Raw genomic sequence first — 17951 nt, forward strand, 5'->3', positions numbered from 1 at the left:
AGCTGGTATGGACTCATCAGTGGTATCATGTTTCCCAGCGTAATGAGCCCATCAAGAAAACATCAAACATCTATGCGATATGACCGTCCATTTGGGCGCAAATCATATCTCAGGTTCTGGGCAGGGTGGAACTTCGAAAGAGACACGGCAGGCTCTTATAGTTTTATTCAAACCTCTTTGTTTCAAACAAAGAACCATCCCGCACTTTTTTCTCTCAGCTGTGGAGAGGAAACAAATGGTTGTAACAGCAGGGGGTCTCCTATTACTAGTGCGAACACAGGCTGTAGAGGAGGGGGGTGGCACTGCTCTGTGTGTGTGTGAAGGGAGGAGGGGTGAAGCTGCAGAGCTAGCAGCCTGGATTGTCATGTGTGCCGGATCTTTCTGGAAAGTTACAACAGAAAACATCATATTTTGTAGACAAAACCCCATACCTCACAGACATTGTACATCACACCTCCCCCCTTAAGAGGGCGCTAAGGAGGCATTACCTCTCGGTAATCGGCCATGCGCACCTCAGCGGGTTCGCCCCGGCGGGACAACCCATCGGCATTGCCGTTTTCACTGCCCTTCCTGTGTTTTACAGTAAAATCGTACTGTTGAAGGGCAAGGCTCCAGCGGAGCAATCTTCCATTGGTTCCCGACACGGTGTGCAACCAGCTCAGTGGGTTGTGGTCGGTTACCACCGTGAAGGCGCGCCCATACAGGTAGGGCTGCAAACGCTGCAGTGCCCACACCATGGCCAGACACTCCTTCTCGATGGTCGAGTATGCCACTTCCCTCGGCAAAAGTTTCCGGCTCAGGTACAACACGGGGTGCTCTTGGTCCCCCGAGTCGACCTGGCTAAGCACAGCACCGAGGCCAAACTCGCTGGCGTCGGTCTGTACCAGAAACGGGCGACTGCTGTCGACTGCTCTCAACACTGGAGAGTTGCACAGGGCTGCTTTCAAAGCTTGGAAAGCCGCCTCACAGTCATCTGTCCAGTTGACTGTTTGGGGTAGCCTCTGCTTGGTGAGGTCAGTCAAGGGTTTGGCAAGGGCGCTATAGTCCTGTACGAACCGCCTATAGTACCCTGCAGTGCCCAAGAAGGACTTCACCTGTTTCTTGGTCCTGGGGGTGGGCCAGGACACGATTGCGTCCACTTTTTCTGGCTCCGGACTCATGGAACCCCCGCCTACCCGGTGCCCCAGGTAGTGGACCTTGCGCATGCCTATCTGGCACTTCCCCGGCTTGATGGTCAGGCCTGCCTGGTGAAGACGCTTGAGCACCTCCTGGAGGTGCTGAAGGTGTTCCTCCCAGGTGGAACTGAAGACGGCAATATCGTCTAAGTACGCCACGGCGTACTCCTCCAGTCCCCGAAGCAGGTGGTTGACCATCCGCTGGAAAGTGGCAGGGGCATTCTTCATGCCGAAGGGCATGACCGTGGACTCGTACAGTCCAAAGGGGGTGATAAAGGCGGATTTCTCCTGCGCCTCAGGGCTCAGGGGAATCTGCCAGTATCCCCGACTCAAATCCATGATGGATATGTAGTTGGCGTTTGTCAACCGCTCGAGCAGATCCTCGATGCGCGGCATCGGGTGGGCATCAGAGGTTGTGATGGCGTTGAGCCCCCTGTAGTCCACGCAGAACCGGGTGGTTCGATCCTTTTTAGGCACGAGGACTACAGGTGAAGCCCACGCACCTTTTGACCGTCGAATCACTCCCAGCCTTAACATCTCATCGACCTCTCGGCGCATGACTTGTTGCACCGTTTCAGAGATCCGATAAGGTGTTCGCCGTAATGGGGCGTGATTCCCGGTGTCCACCTCATGAACCGCTAACTCCGTCCTCCCAGGACGGTTGGTGAACACGGGCCGGAAGAGTTCCAGGGTGGCCATCAACTGCAACCGCTGGGACACGGTGAGCGAACCACTTATCTCCATGTCCTCAATGGACCCATTGGCCTTGGCCTGGGCCAGCATGTCCAGGAGGGAATCTTCCTCCCCATCCTCTGGCAGATTGCAGACCGGTAGGATGCAAGCTTCACGTTCGTAGTGCGCCTTCAGCATGTTGACGTGAAAGGCCTTGCGCCTACCCCGAGCATGGTCAAGCGTGACCACGTAGGTGACCGGGTTGAGCTGTTGGTGGACGACGTATGGGCCTTCCCAGGCTGCCTGAAGCTTATCCGTTGGTACAGGGACCAGCGCCCACACCTTTTGACCCACCTGGTAGGTCCGCTCCCGGGCGTTCTGGTCGTACCAGTGCTTCTGGTCAGCCTGAGCCTGCGTCATGTTGTCATGCACCAACTGCGTCAAGGTCTGCATCTTGTCACGGAAGCGCATGACATAATCCACGATGGACACTTCTGTGGGGTTTGGCTCATCTTCCCAGGATTCTCTTATCAACCCAAGGGGTCCCCGGACTCGCCTGCCATACAGGAGCTCGAAGGGGGAGAACCCGGTCGAGGCCTGCGGAACTTCTCTGTAAGCGAACAGCAGGTGTGGGAGGTACCGCTCCCAGTCGCGCCCTTGGGTCTCAACCAGTATGCGGAGCATCTGTTTGAGGGTACCGTTGAAGCGTTCACACAAACCATTAGTCTGTGGGTGATACGGACTCGATACCAGGTGCGTCACCTGCATTTTCTCACAGAGAGCCTCCATTAGGCGAGACATGAATTGGGGCCCTTGATCGGTAAGCATCTCCCTGGGAAATCCTACCCTTGAAAAGATGGTCACCAGTGCGTCAGCCACCTTATCTGCCCTGGTTGAAGACAGAGCTACTGCCTCTGGGTACCGGGTAGCGTAGTCTACCACGGTGAGAATGTATCGCTTTCCGGAGCTGCTGGGGACGGACAGCGGTCCTACAATGTCCACCGCGATTCTCTGGAAAGGCTCCTCTATCACCGGCAAAGGAATAAGGGGAGCCTTAAGAGCAGGCCCCGCCTTACCCACTTTTTGACAGGTGGCACAGGAGCGGCAGTAGTGTGTTACATCTGTCCCCATCTTGGGCCAATAGAAGTGTTGAGACAGCCGTGCCTTTGTTTTGCTGATCCCCAAGTGTCCAGCGAGTGGAATCTCATGGGCAATCCGCAACAACTCAGTTCTGAACTGATAGGGGACGACCAGCTGTCTTTCCCTCAACCACTCCTTTTTAGGATCTCCGGGTACCGTCTCCCGGTACAACCTTCCTCGTTCCCAGAACACCCTCTCCTTATCAGACTTGGAGGTGGGCGTCTCGGCGAGACCTCTCAATTTCTCCAGGCTGGCATCTGAGTACAGAGCAGCCTGGAACTCCATGCTGGAGGCTGCCAGAAGGGACGTCAGGGTCCCCTCTTTACTGGGACCCTCTGGAACCGGCTCTGGGTTCACCTCTGGTTCAGTCTCTCCTGTAGCAGCAGAGGGTCCAGAAGACAGTGCGTTACCTGCGATCTGGGCACTCTGACTGCGTGTGACAGCTGCTATGTATGCTGTCTCCCTGGGGATTTCTGCAGACCCACCAGCTGGTGCTGCCCTGGGCTCTACCTCCCCATCCACCCCCAACACTTTAGGAGCAGTGCTACTTATGGGCCAGTTACCTTCCTCGGTGGCACTGGTCAGCTGCATGGCATTACCTTCCTCATGGTCCCCATGCACCTCCCCATTCTCTTGAGCACCGTTGCTTGCTCCTGCCAGGGGTTCCTCAGCCGTCTCACTCCGCAGAGTGACGGGGCTGAGCACCTCGGTACCTGTGGACACATCTACCGTTTCAAAGAAAGGGTTAACGGGTTCAGTCGGCACAGATACATCAACATCATCATTCCTAGGAAAAGAATGGTTATCAGTTTGCTTTGGTACAATCACATCAGCATCATACCTTGGGAAAGAATGGTTGTTAGTTGCATCATTACTCATCAAGGCATTAGCAGGTAACACATTCAGTTTCCCATCATCAACATCATCAGGGTTAACGTTACCCTTATTATCAGTTTGGGGAAGGGTGTCAGGGACATAGTATGCAACCATCCTCCCCAAGTCAGTCCCCAATAAAACATCAGTGGGCAAATTTTCAGACACTCCCACCTCCCTCAACCCGCTCCCGGCACCCCAATCAAGAAAAACTCGTGCCACTGGCAAGGGACAACGGGTGCCTCCAATCCCGGTGACAGTCAGGGTTTTCCCCTCAACAAACTCTTCAGGGGCCGCCAGTCCAGGACGGATGAGGGTTCGTTCAGCCCCGGTGTCCTTGAGGCCTGTAGCAAGACGGGCCCCCACCTGAACAGGTTGAACGTTGTCGTCAGCCCTCCCAACCACACCTCCCACCAAAAGAACAGAGGCGTTGGGCCCGGGGGCCTTGGCTGGGGGGTTCTTCGGCCTGTTCGGACAGGCGTAAAAGAAGTGACCAGGCCGCTGGCAGTGGTGACACAGGCGACTGTCAGTAGCCGGCCTGTTGTTGGCAACAGGGACAGGGCCTCCGGAGGGACGGCTAGCTGGGGCATTGGGGTTGGTTGCTGGCTTACCCCCTTTCCAGCTGGTGGTGACTGGCCTCCGCGTCTCGGGCTTCCGGTTGGCCTCGTGGTTGTCGGCGATCTGCGCCGCTTTGTCCGCGTTCGTTGGTTCGCGGTCCAGGATGAACTGTCGGACCTCAGCTGGGCAGAGATGCAGGAACTGGTCTTTGATCATCAGGTCCCGTAGCTGCTCAAAGGTTTCAACGGACAGTCCATGGATCCACTGGTCAAAGTGGGTCCTGAGTCCTTGCACCACATCACTGTAGCTATCGTGTGGGCCACGTTGGAGGTGTCGGAACTTCTTTCGGTATACCTCAGGTGTCAGCCGGTATTTGGCGATCAGCGCCTGCTTTATGGCGTCATAGTCGTCATCGGCTTCTGGCGGAAGAGAAGCAAATGCCTCCAGGGCTTTGCCTTTTAGCCCTGGGGTCAAGTACCTTGCCCATTGGTCTCTAGGCAGCTGGTACTGTCTGCAGGCTTTCTCAAAGGCTCGCAGGAACGTGTCCAAGTCCCCATCCTTTTCCATCACGGGAAAATGCTCTGGCCGGGGTTTAGGAGTCTGGACGCTGCTGGGCTCACGGCTTCGGGCTGTGGGGGCATTCCACCCCCGCTGGAGCATCTCCAGCTCATGGGCCCTCTGAGCTTCTGCATGGCGCTCAGCTCTCTCAGCCTGGGCTTGACGCTCGACCCTCTCAGCCTCAGCTTGGCGCTCACGTTCGGCTTGGGCCTCCTGCCGATATTGCTGGATCAGCCTCACCCGCCCATCCCTGTCTTCGGCGGGGAGTTCGTCCAAGGCCATTTGCAGATAGGGGTCCACCCCGTTCTGGTTGAATGTGGGGCCAGCGCTCAGGAGTGGAGCCTCTGCTGCAGCCCCATGGCAACTTGGGCCAACTTCTGCGCTCGCTGGATTCTGGTCGTTGTCCAGCTGCACTAGAGCCGCGATCATTTGATCTTTGGTTCCGCCTGCGGCGTCTATGCCTCGGTACGTGCATAACCCAGCAAGGGTGTCCTTTTTCTGCTTCTGATACCACTCCACTGTCATCGCCGCCATGGTTGCCAAATAAAAGATAGAAAAAGAAAAACGAAGAAACGGGAGGGGGATACTTGCAAGTACACACTAATGTCTCAGGACTAGTAACCACTGAGTCTGTTCTCCAAAACCTATGATGCAGGATTCCCGCAGGAACCGTGCAGGTCTTTAGTGAGAGGAATGATTGCTCAAACCAAATCACTAATGCTCTAGGATTATCCCACCGCTCTGCCACCAATATGTGACGAACAGCCCACCGCCGTTCGTCCACTTACGGGCGACACTAACGGGAGTCCCGCTGCCACCAAAACGCGACGGACAGCGGACCCTGTGTCACCACTATGTCACAGTCCCACCACTGACACGGGTGTATCAGCGGACGGAGGGGCGTGACACAATGCCGGCACACGGCTATCACAGGCGCAGTGGGGCTTATCTTAGTTATCCCAACACTGGCACCATGTGACCAAAAATATCCAGCAAGCTAATCTCGCTCTACAATTTGCCGCAGGGGGAGTTTAATTTGGATGCCCCACCACTGCTATCAATCTTCCAAGTTCTGCGGGGATTTATGTATATCCCACTTTCTCAGTTCCACTTTGGAACTCGCAGCTCTCCGGCGCCCCCCTTACCCTCAGGTCAGTCAGGGAACTGCACCTAGGATAATTAGTCGCCGGACGGGCTGCCTGTTGTGAACCGGCAATTAGGCTTCTGCAGTAAGGGAATTATCAATGCTGTGGCTGCAGACCCTTATTCAGCAATATAAGACCCTTCTGTACTGCCAGCAAGCCGTAATAGCCGTACACAACGCGCTGCCACCAGTCACGGTTACTTAATTCACAGTGTTAAATTAAGAGGGTCCGTGGCAAACCCTTTGAATTAGTAGCGATTATCTATCAAAGGCGTATAGTTCGATTCTTAGAGCATGGAGACAGATCTAAATAATTATTTCATTTATTTTCCGAAAGAGGACAGTGATTACAGATAAAAGTTGCTATAAAATTGAGACATAAAATATGTACAGTACAGGTATAAAATAAAAGTGGAGAAAACAAAGAGATTACACTCACAGTTCCATATTGTTCCTTAGGCAGACCATGCGGCTTTAAGGGGGGAGGAGCCACACGTCTCCATTCATCTGGAGTTCTTGTCAGCACGACGACTTGAGCTGTTCTCACCTGGTTTGCCCAGGAAATGCCTTATAGACTTTCCTATGTGACATCACGGAGAGGTGCATTCTGGGTTGATCCCACCTCTCTTATCCAAGTTATGTTTTGGCTACAAAACTTAGATTAGCTATAACTTTATGGGAGAAGCTGGTATGGACTCATCAGTGGTATCATGTTTCCCAGCGTAATGAGCCCATCAAGAAAACATCAAACATCTATGCGATATGACCGTCCATTTGGGCGCAAATCATATCTCAGGTTCTGGGCAGGGTGGAACTTCGAAAGAGACACGGCAGGCTCTTATAGTTTTATTCAAACCTCTTTGTTTCAAACAAAGAACCATCCCGCACTTTTTTCTCTCAGCTGTGGAGAGGAAACAAATGGTTGTAACAGCAGGGGGTCTCCTATTACTAGTGCGAACACAGGCTGTAGAGGAGGGGGGTGGCACTGCTCTGTGTGTGTGTGAAGGGAGGAGGGGTGAAGCTGCAGAGCTAGCAGCCTGGATTGTCATGTGTGCCGGATCTTTCTGGAAAGTTACAACAGAAAACATCATATTTTGTAGACAAAACCCCATACCTCACAGACATTGTACATCACAGCTGCGGCTCTATATAACACCACAATAGCTGTAGCTTTGGAATCCGCTGCCCCACTTACACATACCAAAACTCGCAAGATCAACAGACAGCCCTGGCACACCAGCCTGACCAAAGAGCTGAGGCGAGCTTCCAGGGCTGCTGAGCGCAGATGGAAAAGATCCCACTCCAACAAGCACTTCATCGCATTCAAACAGTCCCTCACTACTTTCAAGACCACACTCGCCACAGCTAAACAAACCTACTTCTCATCTCTCATATCCTCCCTGTCTCACAACCCTAAACAGTTATTCAACACCTTCAATTCTCTCCTCCGCCCCCCAGCACCTCCTCCCTCCCCACTCATCTCAGCTGAAGACTTTGCCTCATTTTTCAAGCAGAAAATTGATAACATCAGGGACAGTTTTGGTCAACAACCCCCAGAGCCCTTCCTCCCGACTTCCCAGCCCTCCACCTTCAAAACCAACTTCTCCACCATTACAGAAGATCGACTCTCCACTCTACTCTCAAGATCACATCTCACCACCTGTGCACTCGACCCGATCCCATCCCACTTCATCCCAAACCTCACCACAGTCTTCATCCCAACCCTAACCCATCTCTTCAACCTGTCACTAACAACTGGTGTTTTCCCCTCAAGCTTTAAACATGCCTCCATCACACCTATCCTCAAAAAGCCCTCTCTTGGCCCATCCTCTGTATCTAGCTATCACCCTATATCACTTCTCCCATACGCCTCCAAGCTACTGGAACAACACGTCTACCTTGAACTGTCCTCCCATCTCTCTTCTTGCTCCCTCTTCGACCGCTTACAATCTGGCTTCCGGTCACACCACTCCACTGAAACTGCCCTTACTAAGGTCACCAATGACCTCTTAACTGCCAAGAGCAAGCGACACTACTCTGTCCTCCTCCTCCTGGACCTGTCGGCTGCCTTTGACACAGTGGACCATTCCCTATTATTACAGACCCTCTCATCCCTCGGCATCACAGACTTGGCCCTCTCCTGGATCTCATCATACCTAACAGACCGGACATTCAGCGTCTCCCACTCACACACCACCTCCTCACCTCGCCCCCTATCTGTCGGAGTCCCACAAGGTTCAGTCCTTGGGCCCCTGCTGTTCTCTATTTACACCTTTGGCCTGGGACAGCTCATAGAATCTCATGGCTTTCAGTATCATCTTTATGCTGATGACACACAGATCTACATCTCTGGACCAGATATCACCTCCCTACTAACCAGAATCCCTCAATGTCTGTCCACTATTTCATCCTTCTTCTCCACTAGATATCTGAAACTCAACATGGACAAAACAGAATTCATCATCTTTCCCCCATCTCACGTGACCCCCCCTACGAACCTATCAATTACAGTAAATGACTGCCCACTCTCCCCAGTCCCACAAGCTCGCTGCCTCGGAGTAATCCTTGACGCTGATCTCTCCTTCAAACCACATATCCAAACCCTTTCCACTTCCTGCCGACTTCAACTCAAAAATATTTCACGCATCCGTTCATTCCTCACCCAAGAATCTGCAAAAACCCTAGTCCATGCCCTCATCATCTCTCGCCTTGACTACTGCAACCTCATGCTCTGTGGCCTCCCCTCAAACACTCTCGCACCCCTCCAATCTATTCTAAACTCTGCTGCCCGACTAATCCACCTGTCCCCCCGCTATTCCCCAGCTTCTCCCCTCTGTCAATCCCTTCACTGGCTCCCAATTGCCCAGAGAATCCATTACAAAACCCTAACCATGACATACAAAGCAATCCACAACCTGTCTCCTCCATACATCTGTGACCTCGTCTCCCGGTACTTTCCTGCACGCAACCTCCGATCCTCACAAGATCTCCTTCTTTACTCCCCTCTTATCTCCTCTTCCCACAATCGCATACAAGATTTCTCTCGCGCATCACCCCTACTCTGGAACTCTCTACCACAACATATCAGACTCTCACCTACCATCGAAACCTTCAAAAAGAGCCTGAAGACCCACCTCTTCCGACAAGCCTATAACCTGCAGTAACCACCGATCGACCAAACCGCTGCACGACCAGCTCTACCCTCGCCTACTGTATTATCACCCATCCCTTGAAGATTGTGAGCCCTCGCGGGCAGGGTCCTCTCTCCTCCTGTACCAGTTATGACTTGTATTGTTTAAGATTATTGTACTTGTTTTTATGTATACCCCTCCTCACATGTAAAGCGCCATGGAATAAATGGCGCTATAACAATAAATAATAATAATAATAATAATAATAATAATAAAATAGAGTTTGGTTCTAAGTGAACCTCCTGGATATGCTCCTCTATCCAGTATATAGTGGGGGGTTATTGGGGGCTGATATGCTCCTCTATCCAGTATATAGTGGGGGATATTGGGGGCTGATATTCTCCTCTATCCAGTATATAGTGGGGGCATTGGGGGCTGATATTCTCCTCTATCCAGTATATAGTGGGGGCATTGGGGGCTGATATTCTCCTCTATCCAGTATATAGTGGGGGTATTGGGGGCTGATATGCTCCTCTATCCAGTATATAGTGGGGGCATTGGGGGCTGATATGCTCCTCTATCCAGTATATAGTGGGGGGTATTGGGGGCTGATATTCTCGTCTATCCAGTATATAGTGGGGGGTATTGGGGGCTGATATGCTCCTCTATCCAGTATATAGTGGGGGGTATTGGGGGCTGATATTCTCGTCTATCCAGTATATAGGGGGGGCATTGGGGGCTGATATTCTCCTCTATCCAGTATATAGTGGGGGCATTGGGGGCTGATATTCTCCTCTATCCAGTATATAGTGGGGGTATTGGGGGCTGATATGCTCCTCTATCCAGTATATAGTGGGGGGTATTGGGGGCTGATATTCTCCTCTATCCAGTATATAGTGGGGGCATTGGGGGCTGATATGCTCCTCTATCCAGTATATAGTGGGCCATTGGGGGCTGGTATTCTCCTCTATCCAGTATATAATGGGGGGTATTGGGGGCTGATATGCTCCTCTATCCAGTATATAGTGGGGGGTATTGGGAGCTGATATGCTCCTCTATCCAGTATATAGTGGGGGGTGAAGAGAAAGAAAAACCTCTCCTCTCGTGCCTCCGCAGACCATGGTGAAAAATAGTCTTGTATTCTCTTCTCTTGTTCATGTCCACACCTTCATCAGGGTGGACGGCGTCTTCTTCAGTGGGCAGCTGGTATCCTCGTCCACCGTCACCAGCGACCACTTCTGCAGCAGAGACATGGCCTCTCGGGGGGAAGTCAGGACCTGTGTGACCCCATTCTTGGTGATGATCACCGGGTAGCCCCACTTGTACATGATCCCGTTGTCCTGTAGGATCTTGGTGGCTGTGGAGAACTCCCGCCTTCTGTTCAGGGTCACGGCGGATAGGTCAGTGAACACCATGATTCTCTTGAACCTCTCTGGGAGCTCCGGTCCGCCTGCTGCAGCTTTTATAATGGCTTCTTTAAAATGATAAAAATAAAGCCTGGCAATTACATCCGAGCACAGAGGCGGGGGCACTTTTGGGTTTGGGGATCCTGTGCGCTCTATTATGAGGTCTCGCTGCTCCGCCTCGGGGACTAGTGCGGTAAAGAAATCTGTTAGGAACTCCTTCAACGCGCCCGCAGCAATGCTTTCTGGTATCCACCTGAAGCGCAGATTGTTGCGCATGGAGCGGTCCTCCAAATCCGCCAGCTTTAGTTTTAGGGCGGTGGTCTCCTCATCTGCCTCATAATGAGTGTCCACTAAGTGGTTGTGGGCTGTGAATTCCTCCAGCTTCTCCTCAGTATGGGCTGTTCTGTCCCCGATGTGCCCAGTGCAGTGAGGGCTGAGGTAATGTCACTGTGTATAGCCTGCTTTATATCTCCTAGCAGGGACTTCAGTGTGGCCTCAGTGATGGGGGTGGAGGGGTGCCCTGTGTCAGGTGCATATACTTGTGTTTTGTTGCTCTGCTTCTCCGGGCTCCTGGATGAAGAGCTGCCCGATCTCTCCTTTGCCTGCTCCGCTTCACTCATGCCCCTCTCCTGTGAGGTCTGACCCAGTGTCAGGAGATCAGACCCCCCCAGAGCGCTACACACCGCCGCTGGCCGCATGGTGAATGCTGCGGTGGCCATCTTGGATTTTCTCAGGCGCTGGCACAAAGACCGTTATCCTGACTGGCGCTGCTCCCCTGCTCCTCGTTGCGCACCCCATCAGTGCACGGACCCCGTCTGAGGTCGTGATAAGTGGAATTGCGGGTTTCCCCCACCGTTAGTTGCTGCTGGGGCCCGGAGCTAGTGTTCTCTGCGCCAACTCAGCTCCTCATCCAGACACGACCCCCGTGTCCTCTCATTATATAAGCTATTCATTTATAAGTGCACAGGATCTATTCCCCTTATACACCGATATCCAGTGACAGATCTACAATCCGTTTACATATATTTATGTATGGATTTATCTTACACTCAATAAATACGGTGCACTTATCTCATCTCCACCTTGATAGTGACGCTCTCTTAGGCCTCTTTCACACATCAGGTTTTCGCCATCAGGCGCGATCCGGCGCTTTTGACAGAAACCGGATCCGGCAAAATGCAATGCCGGATCCGGTTTCCCCCCCCATTGACTTGCATTTGCGCCGGATCGCGCCGGATGGCCATGCGTTTCATCCGGTTTTCGCCAGATCCGGCAATGTGTCGCGATCCGGCGTCTGGAAAAAACGGTGACTGTAACGTTTTTTGTCTCCGGCGAAAAAGCCGGACACGCCGGATCCGGCGCATCCGGCTTTTTCACACAATGAAAGCCTATGAGCGCCGCAATGCGCCGGATCCGGTTTTTTGGTCTGAGCATGCTCAGTAGCTCTGCCCACAAGACATATATAAAAGCAAGACAGTGGGACCCACAGCCACACCCAACATGCCACCCAAGAAAGCAACCAAGCGAAGCAGGAGAAGGCAGGAGACCACTGCAGCACCATCCGCACCACCACCACCCCAAATGGAGCAGCAAATAGAACATGCTGAGGAGGGGAGGCCAGCAGCAGATGAGAGACGGTAATTATCAAATAACCCATTCCTCCAAACTAGGGCTATTGAATATCAAGATATTCATTGGCCCTTTGTTTCTCTTTATTCCACAGCCGCCCAATAGATGCAGCAGCAGCAGCAATGGCAGCAGCTGGAACACCACCCACAGCCATGGAGTCTGGCCACCAGGAAGACAGCACATCATCTTCTGGGAGCCCTCCCTCGCATCGTCAGCGCTTGACGGTAAGTTTTTATTTCCAAAATCCATCTTCTCTGTAATATATGTCTATTCATTGCCTTTTATTTCAAAACAGGAATCACAAGATGAAGAGGAGCTCCCAGAAGAAGAAGGAAGGGGTGGACAGACACCTGGAGTGGGCTCACAATTGGTAAGTTTTTTGCATCAAACGCAGAAACACAACATCACACTACACACAACACATAGAAAACAATGTTCTGCAGACCACACACAGCAAACAAATGCCTACATCCAAAGACATAACATTTTTTGTTTTCTTCTCTAGTCTTCCCAATCTGGTGCTCGGCCAAGAGGTCCTCGCAGTGCCTCCCAGGGTCGTCGGCGACAGCAACGCGGCGGTCACCAGCGTGTAAGTATAAATATTTTTGCTTTGTTTTTTTGCACTTTTTTTTTCATTTCTTTTGTGGAGGCTAATTATGTTATTTTTGTCTTTTTCTTTAACAGCCTTCACAGCGTGCTCCCGACTCTGACGGTGAGGATGGAGGGATTGATGTGGACCGCTTCATCGATCTCGTCAGAGAAAGGGAGCCGCTCTGGAATATGGCTGACCGCCGCCACGCTGACCTGATCGTTACCCGACGACTCTGGGAGGAAATCTGTTCGCTCCTTGTGGGCCGCTGGGAGGACCTCGAAGCTCGGGCCCAGATTAAAGAGCGTAAGTATATACAGTACCGGTTGCTTGATGTAAACCAGTGTTTCCCGAACTCCAGTCCTCGTGGTCCCCACGGATCATGTGTTCAGGATTTCTATTTACTATGGAAATCCTGAAAACATGACCCCTGGGGACCATGAGGACTGGAGTTTGGGAAACACTGATGTTGTATACTAACCACTCCTTTATCGTTTCAGGGAACAGAATTGTGAATCGGTGGCAGTCTGTGAGAGATCGTTTCAAGAAGGAGTTCAATAAAGAGATGCGGGCCCCGAGTGGATCTGGAGGACGCAGGAGCAAGTACAAGTACGCAGAAGCCCTGTCGTTCTTCCGGGAAACAATGGTCACCAGAAGGTAAATATTACACACCACATGTGAAAAAAAATGTTATATGTAAATTTTTTTTTCAGCCAGGGCACGGTGAGCAGCACTCAGGAGCCGGCACGATTGGACCCTTCTGAGGCGATCCCTGAGGAGACCGGCACCGAGGGACACTTCGACCGCCCCGGTACATCTGCACCTTCCCAGCCTTCCCACACATTCGACCCATCTGTCCCATCCACCAGCACAGGAGCATCGTGGCCGCCTACATTACATGAAGCTGCTGGTGAGGAGATCGCTTTCCCTTTACCCCACCCTTCTGCCCCTGCCACCTCTAGTACACCTGCGGGTACTGGGCGGCAGCGGCAGAGGGGTCAGGAAAAGACTTATGCGCCAGAGTTCTTGCATCTGAATGCATCTTTCCAGAACTGTCTAAAAGTCTTGTCAGAGAAAATCTCCGCAGGCTATCAGCAGATCAACTCCAGCATTCTGGAGGTGAAGACACTTCTGCAAACCATGCATTCAGAAGCAAGATCTTCGCCAAACCACACCTTTTTCAGGTCTGTTGTGGAGCGCATGGAAACGCTCTCTCCTGCCCAGCAGATGCATGTAATGCATTCATGCCACGCTGCTCTCCAGCAAGTTACCTCCCAACCTCCTCCTCCTCCCACCACAGTAGTTCCTCCACCTGCACCCCCTCCAGCCACTTTCCATCCTCCCCCTCCTATTACATCTACACCCCCTCCAGCCACTTTCCATCCTCCCCCTCCTATTACATACCATCCACCTCCAGCCACTTTCCATCCTCCCCCTCCTATTACATACCATCCACCTCCCCAGCACCATCCACCTCCCCAGCACCATCCACCTCCCCAGCACCATCCACCTCCCCAGCACAATCCACCTCCCCAGCACCAGCAACCTCCCCAGTACCAGCAACCTCCCCAGTACCAGCAACCTCCACAGTACCTGCAAACTCCCCAGTACCAGCAACCTCCCCAGTACCAGACATCTCCCCACTTCCAGCAACCTGCCCCGTACCAGACATCTCCCCACTTCCAGCAACCTGCCCCGTACCAGACATCTCCCCACTTCCAGCAACCTGCCCCGTACCAAACTCCTTCCCCATACAACTTGCCATCAACATCATCTGCTCCTACAGTCCCTGCCCAACCCTCCACTCCACCACCCACCACCTCTTCTGCTTCCCACATGTCCACCCATTCTGTAGTTTTTTCCACACCTTCACCTCTAACTGTTCCTTCCCCACCACGATCCCAGTCCTCTCTCCACACTCCCAGTGTCGAAGTGTCCCGCAGCCCCTACAGCAGTATTTCCACCACACACTACACAGATTTATAATGTGTGTATTTAAATAAAAATGACCAGTTTTATGGTTTTAGTTTTATAGTTTCAAAGTTTTATTAAACAAGTTTATTAAAATTTTAAAAAAGTTTACTAAAAAAAACATTTTTCAATAAAAGTTAAATTATTTTACACTGGTTGTCTGTCATTTCTTTCTGCGGCGAAAAAGGTTAAATACAGGGTATTTAAAAGGTGAAATGGTATTCAAAACTAGGTATATAACTGTGGGTAAATTTTAGCTTTTTTCCACAGTTGTGTTTGAAGCAAAGTATTTCACCTAAAAAGTTGTGTTTATTGTTGGTGATTTCCTAACAATGTACACAACTTTTGTTAAAAGGTGAAATACTTTGCATAAAACACAACCAGGTACACACCTGTGGCCTAAAGCTAAAAATAGAGACCATGACAAGATAGCCAACTTTGGTTGGCAAAGGTATATACTGTTGGTACAGAAGGTACACAAGTTTGGTTAGGGCACAAATCTTTCACACTCTGTCATCCTGCCAGTGTACTCTGCCTTGAGGTGACATAAAGTATAGTGCAAAATTGTCCCTCATTACTGAAACCGTCACAGAACTTCTAGTGGTAATGTCATGGTAATCTTGCAAGGTGGTTTCTTCAGAGGTGTCCTGAATGGAAATGGGTTCCTTGCAGATAACAAAATTGTGGAGTACCATGCACGCTTTGATCACCTCGTCCACAGTTTCTGTCTTGAGGTTGATCGCAGTCAATAGGACCCGCCATTTGGCTGTCAGAATACCAAAGGTACATTCAACCATTCTTCTTGCTCTTGTGAGGCGGTAATTAAAAATGCATTTTGGTCTTGTCAATCCTCTGCTAGAGTACGGTTTCAAAAGGTGTTCTGACAGCTGGAAGGCTTCATCCCCTACACAGACAAATGGCATAGGTGGACCAGATGTTTGCGGCAGCGGTCTAGGTGGTGGGAACTGGAAGGTGTTTCCATACAGTTTACGCCCCATGGCAGACAGTTTGAAAATTTGAGAGTCATTGGAGCGGCCATAGGCCCCAATATCAACCGCAATAAATTTGTATTCCGCGTCAGCGATGGCCATGAGGACAATTGAAAAATATTTCTTGTAATTTAAATATTCCGATCCCGATCCAGCTGGCTTTACAATGCGGATATGTTTCCCGTCCACAGCGCCCAAGCAGTTTGGAAACTGACATATCTGTTGAAACTTGTCAGCAATTTCAATCCACCTCTCTGTTGTGGGCTCTGGTAAAAACTCTTCAGCTAAGGAGTCCCACAGTGCACGGCATGTGTACTTCACAATTCCAGATATGGTGGAAATCCCGAGTCTGTACTGGAAATGCAGTGACGAAAGGGATTCTCCAGTTGCAAGAAATCTGTGGGGAATTAAAAAACAATAAATTAGTTTAAAATCACAGCATTACATACCAAAACTGAGCTATAACACTTGGAGATACAAATTACCACCAACAAGATTGCAGTGAAAGTGTGCTCTGATGCGATCATATCCAATAAATGTGGCTTACTTTAAAGTCACCATCAGACGCTCTGCGGGTGAAACAGAGAAGCGGCAATAGGTGTCCGCTTTTCTTATGAGGTGTGCAATGCGCTCCACCAAGTAATCAAAATTCTCCATTTTCATCCTAACATATCCAAAAAATTTATCCGGGTTTCGTCGAAGGTCCATGCATAGTGTAGAATAGACCCCACGCGTCATTCTCTTGGCTGTGATGGGGTGGATCCACAAACGTCGTCTACGATGCCTGATGCGCTGCTGTCTCGCTCTCTCCTTCTCCAGAACAATCACCCTCAAACGATTCGCCTCCGCTATAAAATCCGCCAAATTCTTCAAAATATTTCCAATGACAACATCCATCTTCGCCAGTAACTTGCTCTTCTCTCCAACCTGCACTTTCTCCTCTACAACCTGTCAAAGAAGGGCTGTAGGAACATGCTATATATAGTTTTCCAGTAGCCAATCCCGTTCGGAAGGCCACAAGGGTCAATTTTAAAAACCGGATCCGGCGTAATCCGTCGAAAAACGGGTAGAAAAACGGATGAACCGGATGAGACGGATCCGGTTTTGTCTGTCCAGAAAAAGACGGATCCGCCAGAAAACCGGATCCGTCACATCCGGTTTTACGAAACATTTGCCGGATCCGGCGTTCCGGCACGACGCCGGATCGCGCCTGACGCCGAAAACCTGATGTGTGAAAGTAGCCTTAGGATACATGTTACTCTATGATGGCACTTCTGCACATGGCCACTAGATGGAGCTACAACATCTGACATTTGGAAAACCAAAAACAAAACACAAAACAAATATCCTGGAATAAAAAAGTAAAAAAATATATATTGCAAAAATTGCATGAAGGTAGTAATAATAAGGGTATTTAGTTAACATAATTTTGATCAAAATAATGTAGAAGCCATCCCGCCATGTCACGGCAACCCTTGTGGGACAGTCCTAACTCTTGTATTTAAAACCTTTCCACTTGTCAAGTGACGTAAATGTGAACAAGGACAGAGGGACTGAACCACCAGTAATTGTATTGGCCAGACAGGATGGATTTTCCAACTCAGAAGCAGGGCGGTCACACCCTTATATGCACAGAATGCACAATGAAACAAATGAGAAACTGGGTCTGAGCAGAAAAAGTAAATTAATGTGCATGCAAAATGTAATTGCATATGAACACAGACCCAGTTTCTCATTTGTTTCATTGCGCATTCTGTGCATATAAGGGTGTGACCGCCCTGCTTCTGAGTTGGAAAATCCATATTGTCTGGCCAATACTATTACTGGTGGTTCAGTCCCTCTGTCCTTGTTCACATTTACGTCACTTGACAAGTGGAAAGGTTTTAAATACAAGAGTTAGGACTGTCCCACAAGGGTTGCCGTGACGTGGCGGGATGGCTTCTACATTATTTTGATCAAAATTATGTTAACTAAATACCCTTATTATTACTACCTTCATGCAATTTTTGCAATATATATTTTTTTACTTTTTTATTCCAGGATATTTGTTTTGTGTTTTGTTTTTGGTTTTCTCTGAGTAAAGGTCATGTGTTCATATGCAATTACATTTTGCATG

At 50.5% G+C, this 17951-nt stretch overlaps 1 protein-coding gene across 1 annotated transcript in view; it reads right to left on the reverse strand.

Moving 5' to 3' along the window:
* The window catches only part of LOC141072491 (uncharacterized), a 38951-nt gene extending 27674 nt beyond the window's left edge, over positions 1 to 11277 (reverse strand). Inside the window, exons 1-2 of the mRNA XM_073559764.1 lie at positions 11106 to 11277; positions 10418 to 10986 (exon numbers count right to left, since the gene is read on the reverse strand). Coding sequence (XP_073415865.1) covers positions 10418 to 10986; positions 11106 to 11277 — 741 coding nt within the window. The remainder of the gene's footprint in view (positions 1 to 10417; positions 10987 to 11105) is intronic.
* Positions 11278 to 17951: the final 6674 nt, after the last annotated feature.

The sequence above is a fragment of the Dendrobates tinctorius genome, unplaced genomic scaffold, assembly GCF_039654945.1.
Source record: "Dendrobates tinctorius isolate UK_male_01 unplaced genomic scaffold, ASM3965494v1 ptg000274l, whole genome shotgun sequence".
Taxonomy (NCBI): Eukaryota; Metazoa; Chordata; class Amphibia; order Anura; family Dendrobatidae; genus Dendrobates; species Dendrobates tinctorius.